This window comes from Pseudochaenichthys georgianus, chromosome 6 (assembly GCF_902827115.2).
Source record: "Pseudochaenichthys georgianus chromosome 6, fPseGeo1.2, whole genome shotgun sequence".
In the NCBI taxonomy this organism is placed as follows: Eukaryota; Metazoa; Chordata; class Actinopteri; order Perciformes; family Channichthyidae; genus Pseudochaenichthys; species Pseudochaenichthys georgianus.
In genome coordinates, this window is record NC_047508.1 from 35922922 (window position 1) to 35940415 (window position 17494).

Below are 17494 nucleotides of genomic sequence, written 5' to 3' on the forward strand. Positions count from 1 at the left end.
GGTGAGCGTTTTGTGTGTCAAGGGTGTGTGGGTGTGTCTTCTATGATTGGGCTGTAGTTTGAAAGAGATTTTCATAACCGCCAACATACAAAAGCATAGACTTTGACATAAGAAAGGAGTCAGTTTCTGTTTGAGGACTGTTGAGGAAGAACTCATCTTTAGCAGCATTTACGCTCAAAGTAACACACACGCGAAATATCAGTTGCATTCTGAAACTACATCTTTGCATGCATGCCTACAGGACACACTCGTTAGGCAAGTGTGTAGAAGAAATCCAATCCTTACAATCTTGTTTAATTTCATTTTTATCTCTGTCTCTCTGCAAGCATGAATCTGGTGACGTCAGTTGCTGTTAATCCACTCCTCTCAGCAGATACACATCCCGCAGTTTACCAGCTTAACTTTGATGTCTCTGATACAGATGGCTGAAAGGTCACCAGTCTCTCATTCGGTTCATGAAATAGAAGACATATAGAGAAATTGGCATACAATAAAACAGGAGAAAGTTATGCTCACTCAGCAGATGGGAGCTGTTTTGACTTTATCTTAGTAAATGCTCCGAAGTATTTCTCATTCTTTGTTCAGTCTGTAGAAAAGTATGGAAGTGCTCTTCAACAATTCATTGAATGGCAACATCCAAAGAATGGATGTGACCTCTGATAGCACAAAGAATATAAATGTAATGTCTAAATGTATCAAGATAATGTTAATACTATTCTATCACGGCTATGAAGTTCTGAAACTGATGATGTTTTTTTGCATGTTATTGCAATTATCCAGGTGGCAAGGTATTGTTGTTTTCGGCCAGGACAACAGTGGGGCAAACGTCAAAGAGGCTCATTTGCATAGAAAGGGGAACGTTTTGCTGCAAATATATGCTTATTATCTCATTTGAATATGTGCAAATAATACAGGAACAAAGGGGCGCTATTTGCTCGGCAGCGCAGTTAGGGGTGTACTTCACCCTTTGCGGCTTCTTTGAGAATGACACGGTCTCTTTTTGTCTTACTTGTGCAGGTTTAGCGGCTGCACAAGTAATTCAATCCTTTTGTGATTATGCCACAGAGACTCTTACATAGTGCACTTGTGCCTGGCAGTATTGAAGGGTGTGGTGAACTCTGATGTTGTCGACCACACCCCCTTTCTGCACTTGCACTGATTCAGGCGCCTCTGACCTTTTGACCCCTGAAACTAACTTTGATTAGATCTCAACTCAACATCACACTTGGAAAGCTTTTTTCCCAGACACCATGAGTTGGGTTATTTCCAAATAAAATGAAAACTGCTAAAGTCATACCAATACATAAATCTGGAGATAAACATGTACTGTCAAACTATAGACCAATTTTGTTGCTCTCACAGGTTTTCTAAAATACTGGAAAAAAAATCTACTATACAAGACTAAATGACTTCATAACCAAACATAACATACTCTATGAACAACAATATGGTTTCAGAGCAAACAGAACTACATCATTTGCAGTTATAGAATTTATGGAACACATTACTAAGGCAATAGAAAAGAAAGAATATGCAATAGGGATATTTCTGGACCTTAAAAAAGCATTTGACACGGTTGACCATGAATTATTAATTAAAAAACTGCAGAGATATGGCATTAGAGGTGTTGCATTGTCATGGCTATCCAGCTACCTACATAACAGGGAACAGTATGTTGAACTACAAAGCCATAAATCACAACTACTGCAGGTTACATATGGGGTGCCTCAGGGCTCAGTCTTGGGGCCATTACTATGTATTCTGTATATTAACAATATATGTGAAGTATCAAAAATTATTAAACCATTCTTTTTGCAGACGACACAAGTCTACTCTGCTGTGGGGACGATTTAGAACAGCTATTGGTCACAATGGAGAAGGAACTGAGCAGGATGAAGATCTGGTCAGACCAAAATAAATTAACATTGAACACAAGCAAAACCAAACTCATAATATTTAGGAATCGATCGACCAATACAGAGAAGAAACTCTCTATAAATGGCGTCCAATTAGAAAGAGTATCGGAAATAAAATTCCTTGGAGTAATCATAGACAATAAATTAAGTTGGAAACCACATATAAGCTATATCAAAGCCAAAATGTCCAAATCAATAGCAATTCTGAATAAAGCCAAATACCTAATTAATCAAGCTTCTTTGTTTAAGCTGTACTGCTCCTTCATACTTCCATACATGATGTATTGTGTGGAAGTTTGGGGGAACACATATAAAACAAATACACATCCTATCTTCATCCTGCAACAAAGAGCCATACGAGTTATACATAAAACTACCTACAGAGAACCAACAAATACATTGTTCATCAAACTAAAAACACTAAAACTACAAGACCTGGTTGACTATAAAACTATTCAAATTATGTTCAAAGCCGCAAATCAACAATTACCTCATAATATCCAGGGACTTTTCACACGGAGAGAAAGCATGCACATGTTGAGAGGAAACTGCATTTTCAAAAAACCACCCGTACGAACAAATGCCAAACTTCATTGCATCTCATCAAAAGGTGTTAGTCTGTGGAATAACTGTAGTATATTGTACAAGTCTATCTAAAGTGAAAGTATTATTTAGGAGCCAAATCATTAATGGTTCTGAACAGGACCTGTAAAATCCCATTTGTTGTTATTTCTTGTAATTGTAAAAGTAATTTCTTTCTGATTGTTTTGTAAAAAAACAAATGAACATGTCGCTGATGACGATGACCTAATGTTTTATTTATAAGAAACATATATGTTAGAGGGGGTAGGACCAGAAACGTTTTTTTAAGCTTCTTCTTGCCCCTGTTGAACATGACAGAGACTATCTGAGATCTTTTTTTTTTTTTTTGTACTTCGTTATAATTATTAATTTGAGTGAGAAAAAAAAAAGGAAAAAAGAGAATATATATATATATATTATTGTTGTATGTTTTTGTTTCTGACATGCTCAATAAACTGACTAAAAAAAAAAAAAAACCTGTTACCCTAATGATAAACAGAATCAGTTTCAACTGAAATTATGGGATGGAAATAGTGTTTTTATTCTTATTTTACACACCGTAAGTCAGAGCTTCTTAGCTTTGGGGCGGGAACAAAACATCTGGTCGTATGAGGTGCAGAATTTGTCAAAATCATGTATTGGTATGTAACAAATACTTTTTTATGTAGGTATTTATTCATGGTCAAATCAATACCAGGGTGTTTTTAATGTATGATGTGGTTTTGAACTTCCGGCATTCCTGTGAAATTATGAAACAACAGTCTTTATCACATTCACAATTACGACAATGTTTTCCATCTGTGCCTGCACACAGTATTAGTGTATTCTTTAATCACATTCACTGAAATGCAATGACTCAACACATTGCCCTGTTTATGTATTTATTTATTTATTATAGCGCACATCTTACAAACATGCTGCTGTCACACATTTCAAAGATATGGTTTCTGACAAATAAATCACATGAGCACAACACACAGCAAACAGAGAGCCTCTTTAACAAAACAAACACAAGTGCATGCTTTACAGTCACTGCGGTATTTCGTGTGTGTTGTTTGCGTCCAGTGGTTTCTGTTTCTGTGTTTAGCTCCATACCAGTGGGTTTTCTCTTTTGTTGACACAGATGTGCAGCTCTGAGCCGAGGGACTTGTGTTTTGGGATTCCTCTCAATGCAAACTGAGTCCTTCTGTTTCACTCTGCAATCATAGTTGTGACAGATAAGGCGAGCGCTCATAGAGAGAGACTGTCAACACATGCAGTCAGGGGTTAAATGTGTATTTTTGTGTACATGAACGATACCTGTTTATGTGTGTGTGCTCTCATTTCCGGGCCATGTGTTTTGCTCTTGCGCTAGTCACACATTGTTTATTGTTTATTGAATGCAGCAACATCCACTGAAACTGGGCTTTGAGTTTGCGGCCTTTGTTGTCTTAAAAATAAGCCACTTTTTATAAGAAGGAATTGCCTGTAGACTCATCCATCAGTGTTTCTCTTTGACTAAATCCGTCTCCTTTTTTGTCACAGGTTGTCCCATGCCCAAAGATCAGCTGTAAAAGTCCTCCGCCGAATGCAGTACTTTGTGGCCCGGACGAGATTTCAGGTAAGCAAAATGAAATCCAGAGAACGCAAGAGAAATCTTACAAAGTTGAGAAAACAGAAAGGAAGGAGGAGATAAAGAAAGAGAGACAGATTGAGAGTGAGAGAAGTGTGTCTGTGTGTGTAGTGTTTGTGTGGTTATACAGGATAAGCAGCGGGAGCCCCAAGGGCATATATCAGCTGCAGCGCTGATGTGCATGTGTAAGTGTGTGTACGTGTGTGTACGTGTGTGTAGTGTACGTGTGTAAATGCCTGAAACTTGCACCTGCATGTCTTTGTGCTCACTTCAGTTCAGGCGTAGTGCCAACGGGAAGTCTGCTAACCTGTCTCTGGGGCTACAGTAGGAATTGACTTACTGTACTGCACTCACATAAACACACACACACACACACACACACACACACACACACACACACACACACACACACACACACACAGCAGGACATTGTCTCCCGCAGTACTAAAAGGCATCCGAATCAAACATTTTGGGCAGTACATTTTTCAGTAAAAACAAAACAATCCTTTTTGCGATACTTTACTAATCATTTTCATGCCACATGTCATTGTCAAATGGTTCCTCTATTCTTACCGTTTCCAAGTGTTCTATATGTTTTCAATTAAGGCTAAGTGATTTCAGCTGCAGAGGCTATACTCTGTGTATGCCGAGGATACCCTAAAGAGTTCACTGGGTTCTTTCTGATGCTGCGTGTATCCACATCACACTAAACAAAGCTGTGAAAGGACCTTAACACGATTGCTTTCTACATGACCATGCACTTGTCAGTGCACGCACCAACACCACACACACACACACACACACACACACACACACACACACACACACACACACACACACACACACACACACACACACACACACACACACACACACACACACACATACTCACATACTCACATACTCACACAATCACACAATGAGTTAACAATGAACCCTTTGCACCCAAGGGGGTTGGGGGATGTTTTTGGGGGACCAAGCAACAGCGGCGATGGCTGACAATGGTGTGTGTGTGTGTGTGTGTGTGTGTGTGTGTGTGTGTGTGTGTGTGTGTGTGTGTGTGTGGTGTGTGTGTGTGTGTGTGTGTGTGTGTGTGTGTGTGTGTGTGTGTGTGTGTGTGTGTGTGTGTGTGTGTGTGGTGTGTGTGTGTGTGGTGTGTGTGTGTGTGTGTGTGTGTGTGTGTGTGTGTGTGTGTGTGTGTGTGTGTGTGTGTGTGTGTGTGTGTGTGTGTGTGTGCGCATGGATCCACAGCAAGCGCGGAAGCCCTATGATGTGCGAGACGTGATCGAGCAGTATTCCCAGGGTCACCTCAACATGATGGTCCGCATCAAGGAGCTGCAGAGAAGGTGGAGTCTTTGACCTTGTTTCCTTTATTTCTCTCCCACCTTCACTCTTTAACTTAGTGTCAGTTGATTTGAACCTTTTATTTTACACCTTTTATAAAGGATACCACCTTTTAGTGAAGAAAACATAATGTATAATCCCGTTTTGCAAACAAATAAAAGGTCTTGATAAGGCCTTGGTAGTTCCATCTCAAGAATGGCACACAATAGCTGTGAAGTGTATTCGTACCATGAGCATTAGAGTTTGTGTTTGTCCTGCCTTTGACCAGGCTGTACTGACATCATGGTCAGCTGAACTGGGTCATAAGCACAACAGGAAGAGAAGACAGCACCGTTGCAAATTCCTCCATTAAGCATCCAGTAATTGCAGTTCCGTTTGTTACTGTCCTTACGGCTCATGTGACAGACAGGGGAGGGCCTGACTGCTCTCTGACTTGTTACACCTTGTTGAGCTTTAATGAAGTCCAGTCCTCACTAAAGTGGGTCCTACTTGTGTAAATACGTCACCTGAACCCTGTAACGGCCCGTCCACACAGTGGGCGTGTCTGAAACTCGACCAACAACCAATCACATGAATCTCCCGCCCCTGACACACAAGCAGCGGTTTGATTGGCTAGAGCTTGTACTGGCATATGATTCGATTGGCTGACGCTTCTGCAGAGGCTTCAAAAGTTGAACATTGCTCAACTTTTGCAGCGAACCACGCCAGCAAAGCTCCGCGTCGCTTCCCACAATGCAGTGCGGTGAAAAGTGACGTCACCCCATTCAAAGTGAATGGTGAAGCTTTCAACGCACGCCGCTGTGTGGACGGGCCGTAACACCTTTGGCAGTAAATCAGCTCCAGTATGGAAATGCACCGTGACGTTTCGTAAACCTGCAGGCAACAAAATACTGATTCTTTGATTATTTAATACAATTTATAAGTGACTGCAGTAATGTAAGTCTTCCATACAAAGTAAAAAGATCCAAATATAAGCTGCTGATAAACTGCAATAAAAGGTTTTAACCCTCAAAATACGGGAATTCAACAGAACATCCATAGAAAAAGGTCACGTGACTTATTGACTGACTCTTGCAAAACACCAACATGATGCAATGACCACTTAAAATGGTTAATAAACGACATTGATTGCTGTAATAAAAAGCCATGCTTTGCAGTGCATATTGAAATTCTATAGTAAATGTAAACATTTCTTATAGTCCATATTATCTTTTGCAAGTCTCATTCTTTTATTTTTACAGATTTTCAATAGGGACACATTTATTTATAGCATCTCTTAAAACTGTTTTTTTTTCAAACGGTGATAACTAAAGTACTGTTTAAAGTTTGGCACTGTAAGTTGGCTTATATTATGTTACTGTTTTGTTCATGAGCTGAAACATTATCTCTGTATCTGGCCAGTGGCTTTACCTTTCTCAGTTAGTTTCTTCCGTCTGTTTCCTCAGGCTGGACGGCACACTGGGGAAGCCAGGAATGTTTCTTCCAGGTAAACACACAGCATCTGATAGACAGCCATCACTCCTCGCTCCATCTCTGTGTTTACACCTTGCACATACACAAGCTGAGCCAGACTAAATACGAGAGGAAAAGAGTGGTCTGTAATGTGCCAATATCTCTGTTTACATGTGTGTCTTCATATGTTTCAACATGCATGTAGGCATGTTCTAGCAGGCTTATGGATGATGTTACGTCTATGTGGGTGTACGTATGCATGTCCTTCAGTGTGTGTGCATTGGTTTTGAATTTATAGTGAAAGTTAGTCATGACAGATTTGATAATTTACTATAATTTAATGATGTAGGTGTCATCAACTCTCCTAACCTTTTTTAAATAATATTAAAATGAAAGTATCATATTTTCAAGTGACATTTGATAGTTTTTGTGTTGTTCACTTTTACTTAACAGATATAGTAATTTACTATCTGAGTTAAACATAGTTTACTAAGTATTCATTATGTATAGAGAAATTACGTCAACACGTATAATGTGCACTGCAACTGACTGTATCATGATCAGTACAAAGGACATGTTGCATGATATGGACATTACTTAAAGCTGTTTTTGCTCATTGGTGGTTTCTTCTGCCCGGCTAGAGAAAACCTAAACACATACTGTTTGTTTAATGCAGTTCCCAAAATATAGTGGAAGTTTAGCCAACCTAAACGTACCAGAAGAATCACTACATTGTGTCGTCACGACCACATAACGCTGAGTTGACATGCATCCACTGTTAACATTACAGTAGGGGGCTGTAAATGTGCCACTGTGACCTGTACTCACAGACCAGCAGAAACCGAAGGAACTGTTTATTTCACTTTGAATCGTGAGTCTCTACGGCTCTTACTGTTAATGACAGTGGTGTGTGTGTAACGCGTGTAAGCATGTAGTGTGACTAAATGTACTTTTCTGCTTCTTTCTTTGCGAATAATACCCATTTTGCAATCAAGGCCAATGCATTAAATTAGCATTTGTGTGTAAACGTGTTTTTTTAATTCATTCACCAGGAAAAGGAGAAGATAAAGAATACCCAACTATTGGGGCGCGACTGATCAGGCTGGAAGATAAGGTAGGCACACTCCTGCTGCTCACTGTGTGTTTTGTCTGTGAGGTAAGAGAGAGATATGATTATTAGATTACCCTTCATAGGCAGGTGTGTGTGTGTGTGTGTGTGTGTGTGTGTGTGTGTGTGTGTGTGTGTGTGTGTGTGTGTGTGTGTGTGTGTGTGTGTGTGTGTGTGTGTGTGTGTGTGTGTGTGTGTGTGTGTGTGTGTGTGTGTGTGGTGTGTGTGTGTGTGTGTGTGTGTGTGTGTGTGTGTGTGTGTGTGTGTGTGTGTGTGTGTGTGTGTGTGTGTGTGTGTGTGTGTGTGTGTGTGTGTGTGTGTGTGTGTGTGTGTGTGTCTTTTATCAGATGAATGCATGTGTGGAACACTTTTGATATGACCTTGTTTTGGCTTGGCTCTCAGCCTGAGCCAATGCCAAACAAACACATGCGTTCTCTACTCTCCACCCATCAGCAGCCATTCAGTGCTGCATTTAAGCTGAAGTTACATTATTTTTCATTCAGTTTTTCTTTTTGTGGGCTGGGTTATTTTGATGGTTTTCCATGCCAGCTCTTCCTGTTTCCTGTAATCCTAGGTACGTCGGGTGGTGACAATTATTGGATGTTTATGTTTCCATATCTGAATATTAGAGCAATGGAAGAATTAGGGAGCTAAGAGAAAAGAGGCAAAGCCAAAAAACAACAGCTGTGTTATGAAACCCACGGGTGTAACTAGGTGTGTCTGCTGTCAGGAACAGGCCCAATGGGATGCCAGCATGATGCCAGTGTGATGCCAAGATAACCTCTTCCCCAGTGGGGATGGTTGTACCAGTTGGACTGGTCTTCGGATGTGACTGCATTTATGTCTCTTCAAATCAATCAAGTTTTATTTATATAGCACATTTATAAACGATTTTTGGTCGAGCCAAAATGCTGTACATAAAATAAAAATAGCCTACAGTAGAGACACTTTACAGCAAATACAACAGCACAGATTGTTCAGAATATCAGTATGACAATATGACACCCTCTGTCCGTAGACCCTCACATCGTACAAGGAAAAACTTCCAGAGAAAACCCACAGTTAAAGGGGAACATGGGAGAAACCTCCGGGAGAGCAACAGGGGAGGGATCCCTCTCCCAGGACGGACAGACGTGCAATAGATGCCGTGTGTAAATCGAAGAGATAATACATTTTACAGCATATAGACCGAATGTTAGGAAATGCATGCGTCTGTAATAAGAAGATTAATCCACGAGGATGTCAGCTCATTCTTATTCTTTCCATGTGGAAATCACAGAATATAAAGCGTGTATTGGTTTTAGTGTGTGGCTACATCTGCTGTTTGTTTGTCTGGCTGGCGGCATCTCTATAATGTGAAATAGTTTTTGGGGATTTGGAAAATGTGTTTTGGTGTTGAAGCTTGTTTTTCTATGGTGTTGAAAATCAAACCTTATAGTTAAGTTGTTCTCACAACTCGCAGTAAATGAAAACAACTCCTATACAATAGAACAATGCATTCTGCAGCCACTTATTTTCTATTCATGTCAACCGGCTCAGGATTTCCCCCACTTTTCCTTTGCCACACCACCTCTGCTGCGCTCATCAAGCTGATGTTCTTTAATGTTTGCATGCGTTTGCTGTTTTCAGACCTCTTTGTTGCGCAGAGAGGAGTAATGGTCTTGAACCAATGTGCTCTCGGAGCTTGAAGACCTCCCTCTGTGAATGAGTTATGCCCCATTTGCTCTGGGCTACACGTTTTGATCGCAATCTCCTGATTGGAAACATAAACCTGCGGTCCGAGATTCCTCTTCTACCTTTGACTCGCTTGCTCTCTTTTTTTCTCTTTTAGTCTTTCCCTCTTTCACTTCTCTCTCCTAACTCTGCCTTGACATAAAATACAACCGAGAGGTGGATAATTGAGAAACAAATCGGTGGAACCATACCGATGCAGCCTTTTCCCCCTACACAATGTGGAACTAATCACTGTTCCTGTATATGCATGCATTTCTGCAACAAGCGCCTCTCAAAGTGAAACAGAACAGTAACTCGTGACACCCATCCTTCATAATTACTGTTTTTCCCGCCTCGGCACACGCCCCCTTCCCCTCTCTGATTTCGGGCCGTGTGAATTTCTTGTTTTGATGGTTTTGACGGGCTGGCACACCTGTTAAAGTGGGAAATGGGGGGGGGTTTCCCCTCAGGCAGCAGGTGGATGAACCCATCGACCTCTTACTCGGTACATTCCCTGCTCCTCCTCCTGATACGCCTGCACCGTAACGCTCCAGATATTATTGTTCACTCTAGACAAACTAAACATAGACATAACACACAGATTTATGTCTGTGGGAAGTGGTGATTTCATATTTACACTACAGAATTGTATTTGTGCTCCTAGCCCTCTCAAATCTTTACATTGTTAAATCATTTCTTGACACCTTACCAAATGTATTCATAACACTTGAAACAAGGTTTCCACATACAGTGTGTGTTGCAGCAACAACACAACGCCCCGTCCAAACATAACGCTCAATCTAAACGAACGTTTACAGTAGATGTTTAATGAGATAAAACCAACAATCAATCAAATGAAGTTTTATTTATATAGCACATTTATAAACGATTTGTGGCAAGCCAAAGTGCTGTGCATATAATACAGTAGAGACACTTTACAGCTAATACAACAGCACAGATTGTTCAGAATATCAGTATGAGAAAAACGACACCCTCTGTCCTTTGACCTTCACAGCGTACAAGGAAACACTTCCAGAGAAAACCCACAGTTTAAGGGGAAAAAATGGGAGAAACCTCAGGGAGAGCAACAGGGGAGGGATCCCTCTCCCAGGACGGACAGACGTGCAATAGATGCCGTGTGTAAATCGAAGAGATAATACATTTTACAGCATATAGACCGAATGTTAGGAAATGCATGTGTCTGTAATAAGAAGATGAATCCACGAGGATGTCAGCTACAATCCTGTGGAAGCCATCAGGGAAGCAGCATGACGAGACCCAAGGCAGGGCCGCAGAGACAGGTTCAGCCACGACCCGAAGTCCACGACTTAATCCAGAACTCAGGATAGAGGATCCAGGACACAGGACTACAGCAAGAGGATCAGCCTCGACTCCGGATCCCGGCGTAGATATAGATACAAAACAAGAACACAGATTTGGCTGGGTTAATCGGAACAAGGGAATACACAGACACAGACAGAGAGGGAGAAGGTCATTGGATAAAAGTTATTCTTGATGACCCTCTAGAAAGATCTCATGAACTTCCCCACTCAATCTATCACGACCCGAGCAGTTCTATTAGATATAGGGTAAGAAACAGAGATAGGGAGCACAACAACCTATCAAGTGTGTTGTTACTGTGTTCAGTTGTGAATTACAAACACTTTTGTTTGTCCCGCATCACTGCTCGCATTTCATATCGTTGTGCAGTTCCTGCGTTGCGTCACCTCTCGCATGTTGCTCGTAATAGTAAAGCTAATCGCACACGAAGAAAAACCCTGGTGTCACAGTTGGATCGGCTCCGTAAAGGATCTTTCCCAACAGCCCTGCAGAATTATTCATCAACTCTGTGCCCTAATGTTTGTGTGTGGGTGCTTGTGTGCGTTTCCATGACTTTCTCAATACTCACTCTTGGTCAGCGTCCAGCCTCATTTATTTTTTGACAAATTCCCACTTTCTCTTCCCCTTTCCTCTGTGAGACATCTTCCACTCTGACTGTGCTTTATGCTGCAGCTGAGAAAGTAACATAGAATCATGTTCTTGTTGAGCTATTGTCAGCACATCACTTGTAGATTAATTTATCTTTAGTGGGCTGAAGGGGGCTCGGGCATTGTGTGTCCTGTACAGAGATGGACAGTGATTTATCACACAAAGACAAAGACACATCTAGGTCTACACTCACACACATGAGCAGAGAGTCGATTAATCACCAACGTGTCTAACCCCACACTCGAAATTGAATTCTCCAGGAGCGACGTGGAAACGAAGATGGATGGCAGTCTGTGACAGTGTGTTATCTTTCTGTCAGACACACTCGATGAAAAATAGCCAAACGACAAGCTGAAACGGGCCAGTGTCTCTGGGATTCAGCGTGGCCTTTCAGACCGGAGCTCGCTGCGTGCTTTAGGATGAAGTCAGCCCAATGTTTGTGGTAAATCTCCCTCTTTTACGAGGAAAGGGTTTTCCAGAGACAGACAGACGGAAAGGTCAGGGAAATTACGACAATTTGCTTTCACATAGTCTGCAAATAAGTGTCTGAAGAACATGTGTCTTAGTCCGACCCCTTTTTGTTCTAGAGATGTAACAGTAGTGTGAAGTATTATGGAGCCAGAAGACAGGGACTTTTATTATGTCAGAATGTCAAGTTTTTTTCAAGTTTGCAAGATTTCCCCAAGTTATATGAAATGTTAGTCAACACCAAATGTATAAATGTTGTATGTCTGCTGAAAATAAATAATTTGACAATTGACGATACATTTAAAAATACTGAACAACTTACTGCAAAATAGGTTTTTGAAAGAGAACATATTATGTTGTTCTTTAGGAAGAGTTTTGATTATACCTTATTTCAATACATGTATGTGATTTATTAAAAATGTAAAAGCTGACTTTAATTTAACTTAAAATTAATGAGGGTGATTTCTAATTCACCCTCATTAATTGATTTAATTGTAGCTAATGTCTAAATTCTGATTGTTGCCATTTCTAATAAAAGATACAAATACTATATTAAAACAAATCTACTGTGACATAATGCGTTGGCTCTTTAAAAGCTTGAAGAAGATTCACGTCAGTCAGTGTCTGAAAAACAACTGATGTTTCAGCAGCAAGGGGGCAATTACTCGCTATGAGTATCGCATGCAGTAATTATGCCGTCATCATTTAGTCATCCAAATGGTATTCAGATATATTTGGAAACTAGGTCTTTGATGGATGTAAAACTGTCAGCAGTGTCTAGTGGGTGGGGGGGGGGGGGGCTGCAGACCGGCACAGACATGTCTCTGCTCAGCACATCATTATTTGCGTTGCTCTAAGTACACTACATGGACCATTCATCACACTCACTCTGTGGTTAACTTCACTCCGCTATATTAGGGCAAATACACTGCGCCATGCATGACACGCTTATATCTTGTGCATTAGCACTAGGCGTACGCAGAAGAATGCGTGCCCCGACCATAATAGCATCTCAATTAGGTAAGTATGCTGTAAATTACAGCAAGGCCAAATACTGGAAATACTTGAGGGCCGGGACAGAGTGTTGTGTTTGTTAGGAGTCCATCTGTAAGGCATTTAGGGCCCCTCGTCTTTAAAAGCATGGCTTTGAGGGGGGCAGCAGTGTGTGTGCGTGACTGTGTGTGTGTGTGTGTTTAGACTGGTCCGATCCAGACCCAGTGGAGGGCTTTAGAGATGAAGGCCTGGTAAACACACACACGCTCATATACATACATATTTATACATTAGACCATATACAAAAATACAAGTGAATATACAGGCAGACATACATATACAAATGCAGTCTCACTCACACACACACACACACACACGCACACACACACACACACACACACACATTCACACACACACACAACCACACACACACACACACACACACACACACACACACACACACTGTTGTCCATCTAGCAGTGTTATGCCGGGCAAACAGGAAGAGCTTCATTTCTCTTCAGCCGGTGTGGGAGGGTTCTGAGACTTAACGGCTGGACGAGCAGCTTTACACGCATTAAATCGATTCATAATTACGCATCAATAAATCTTGGATCAAATCTTGTTTTCCTTTATTTTCGGTATTGGCCCCCAGAACAAGTTACAGCCCACATCAATAGCAGCTATTACTGTAATCCCTCTTTAGTGCCTGGGATACTCGCGGTGGCTGTAGTTATTTTCTCACAACAGAATTAATGCACAGGAATCAAAGACCAGAGGAAATGTTTATTCTTAACTAAAACCAAGTAAAATAGTAATAAACTGAACAGCAAGATACAGACCAGTGAGACCACATACAGAGTTGTACACGTTTTTTAAAAGATATTTTTAAATGTGTTGGACTTGCTTCAGAGTTCAATGAGGTTGCTGCTGTTCTTATGTGACGCTCGATTGAATTTTAGAACGAAAGGTTATTTTTTGCTTTTTTAAGTTCACTGGAAAGTGTCTAAAGCTAGAAAAACATTTAGGACAATAAAAGGGTAAATGAAATATCTGCAGTAAAACGTTCTTTGTCTTTGAGTCTTCATTTGTCACTTTGAGTGGAGCTCAGTGAAACAATCATGTCTCCCAAATGGACCGGGTTGGGATTGCTCTATAAAAAAGCAATTCAAGTGCCAAAAAGAACCAACGTAATAAATTGCAATTGAATTAAATCCCACTTTGTTTTATGAGCAGAGCGAGAGAACATTTGAATATGTTCCCATTATAAAGTCATAACATGTTTAAAAGATTGAAGTGGTCACACTGTTCATGTGCCTCCTCCTTCCCTTTGTCTGGGTCATTTATCCATTCTTCCACTTTCCTGCGTATTCCTCTGTCCTCTCGCCGTAATTACTGAGGGTAACAGTGACCCACTGTCTTCTGCTCGAAAGGGTGAGAAAGAGTTTGCAGCCGCCAAACACTTTCCATCTTTTGAGCGCTGTCCCCCCTCTCTTTCTGTTTCCCCCCACGTACACCTCTCTGTCTTCCCCGCTCTATTCCCAGCACCTCTCTGCCCTGAGAGCACCCTGTCTGTTGTTGTGCTGTGTTTTGATATATGTGTGTATTTGGCCGCAGCGAGCTCAGCGGGGAGCCGCACTGACCAGGCCGTTCTAAACAAAGAGAGGAAACTTGGCAAAGGAAGCGCATGTGCACACACACACACACACACACACACACACACACACAAAGTCCTGGAACACACCGTTTCTCTGCAAAAGGCTGAACTGTTTCTGCCCGCGCGAGGCACATACAAAATCTCCCTGCATGTCTGGACTTGGCCTGCGATACAGAACACAACAACCTCACCCCCCCCGCCCCCTGTTTTTCTCTCCTGATTAAATCTTGTTCTCTTAAATCCTTTCCTGCACAGGCTTCTTTACACTGCCGCTACACTTAAACGGATAAAAGATCTGCACAATGATCTGCATGTGCTTTTGTTGCATTGTGTTCTGAAAAAAATGTAGTCATATTTAATTTTATTTTCACTGTCCCCCTGCCATAGGGAGGTCAAAGGTCATTGTCCTCCAAGGTACAACAGACGCTGGAGCTGCAAGGCTTTTACTATTTTTCTAACATTGATTTAATGAACAGAATGCATTACTTTGTGTCTGGACTGGCAGAAGTGCTGTCCCATTAAATTCAGTGGCCACAATATACTGTAAGTACAATGTCATCTGCTTAGCTTTTGACGAAGCATTATTTATCCCCAAGGGGAAATTCAGTTGTTCACTGTTATAGTATACACAGTGCAATACCCACACATACACAGGACATGCAGTATATACAGTACATGAGGTCCTAATACATAATATACATATACAAACACATGCCACTTTTTTATGCAGAGGTGTCGGAGCAACGTGTGTTTGGTCTGTTCAGGACTGGAACCCTTCGCTTCCCAAGCCAAGTCCATTTAAAGGCAGAACAACCCTAACACAAAGACAATGAATAGAATATAGTCACAATGATAACATTGCACGGCTGTTAAAGAAGATCTCATAGTGCAAAGTGTTGTGTCCTATATTCCATCTTCTTCCTACATACTGAAACACAGCCAGACCAACATAACCCGTTGTGGTTTTTAACACTATACTTTTTTATTGTTTTTGGCCTGTGTTCAGATTTAGCAGCCTTTCACTGACTCGCTACACCACCCTACGCTGCCCCGAGCCCAACTGGCCTTTCTCACGTCGACACCTCCCACCGTTGATGTGGTATCTTTATAGCGCTGTGAACTGGATAGCATGCAGCGAGGGGTGTGCTGCTGCGAGTCAGACCGCGCACCAGGAGCGGCGTGCTGTTTGTAGTGCAGTCCATCCGTAAATCATGTTTGGGCAGTGCGCTGGGGATGCAGCCCCTGGCAGCTCCCAGACGGCCTTTGGCTCTGGCTCCCTTCTTTTAGCGCCACTCTCTAATTTCAGAGTCGGGACCCTGCCTACTACTGTGTCTTTACCGCATTCCCACAAACCAGAGACGGACAGTCTGCCTGCATGTCTGGCTGCTCACTCTCCATCTCCCAGTCTCTCTCTTGCTTTCTATCTCTCTCTGCATGTGCGTGTCTCTCTCACTCCTTTCGCTCTCACTCCCAGCTTTGCCCACAGCGCTTGCCCCTTCTTCTTTCCTCTGTCTGGTTCTGTGCCTTCAGGATTATAGGCCTGCAGTCTCGCTCACAGCATCTAAATCATGCTGTGCACTGTCTCTCCCTCCCTCTCTGCATCGTGGTAGCACCCACTGTGGGCTCACTCCTTGGCTGTATTACCCATGGTACATTTCCATTTTAATTGCCCTACATTTCTTAGAGCCCTGGGATATATTTTCTGCACACGTATTTTACTGTCTTGGCCAAATGCCCTCGCTGCTTTCTGTTTGACCACTAATATACTCCTGCATGGACCAGTTCATTATCAGCGGAGAGGTGTGAGCTTATTTAAGAAGGTTAAGAAGGGGTCACTTTACAGTTCATGAAACAGGGGCTTGTGTTTTATTGGGAAATGTAGTCGTACTAATGCACGGTGCTAAATAGCCCTGGTGCCACCCTACTCTCGAGTGCTATTAAATCAGTCTATACGGCATGGAACAGTAAACCAGCTACGAATAATGCCAAGCTGTGTAAATTACTCCAGAGACCATGAGTGTAAATGTCACTGCTATTAAGGGCTAGTAACGGGGAGCATTAATGGGGGATATGTGCATAGCTATAATACTGTACGTATGCCTGTATGTGCGTAATGTAAGCAGATACATACCTCTGCCCAACCATCAAGCACACACAAAACGTCATTAAAAAGGATATAGTAAATAGTGAAGTTTGACCTCTTAAGGGTACAAGGGATCCGTAGAAAATGTCTGCTTGTTTTTGGTAAAAAAACATAATATTTCACGTTTAATATACTGACCTGATGATGGAAGAGAAAAGTTAAAGGGTCATTAGAAACCACCCTTTGGGCCACATCAATATCTTTACCATGTGTTATGGTTTTGTATCTAATAGTTGCAATGGGATCGCCACAGTCAGGACACACGGTTCTGTTCAACACCATGTGAATCCATCCAGTCGAGGCCATAGTGATGCCTTGAACAAAAAACTGAGATCATTGTTTTTGGAGCAAACAAAAATGTGCTTTTAATCTGTAAAGCACTTTGAATCGCCACGCGCTGAAAAGTGCTATATAAATAAAATAGCCTTGCCTTGAACACAGACCGACGTTGCCATGCAATTACACGGTAGCAGATTAAAAATATTAAAAGGTACATGTTATTATTACAGCGGGGTGTTGT

The 17494-nt window shown here is 41.6% G+C and overlaps 1 protein-coding gene across 3 annotated transcripts in view; it reads left to right on the forward strand.

The window, feature by feature from the left end:
• The window catches only part of kcnq1.2 (potassium voltage-gated channel, KQT-like subfamily, member 1.2), a 180861-nt gene that overhangs the window by 115871 nt on the left and 47496 nt on the right, over positions 1–17494 (forward strand). For 2 of the 3 annotated variants that reach the window (XM_034084524.1, XM_034084525.1), the window contains 4 exons: positions 4023–4098; positions 5362–5456; positions 6900–6940; positions 7959–8020. In XM_034084524.1, the coding sequence (XP_033940415.1) occupies positions 4023–4098; positions 5362–5456; positions 6900–6940; positions 7959–8020 (274 nt within the window). Of the gene's footprint in view, positions 1–4022; positions 4099–5361; positions 5457–6899; positions 6941–7958; positions 8021–11976; positions 12575–17494 lie in introns of those variants that run through there. The other variant, XM_034084526.2, reaches the window with a different exon arrangement.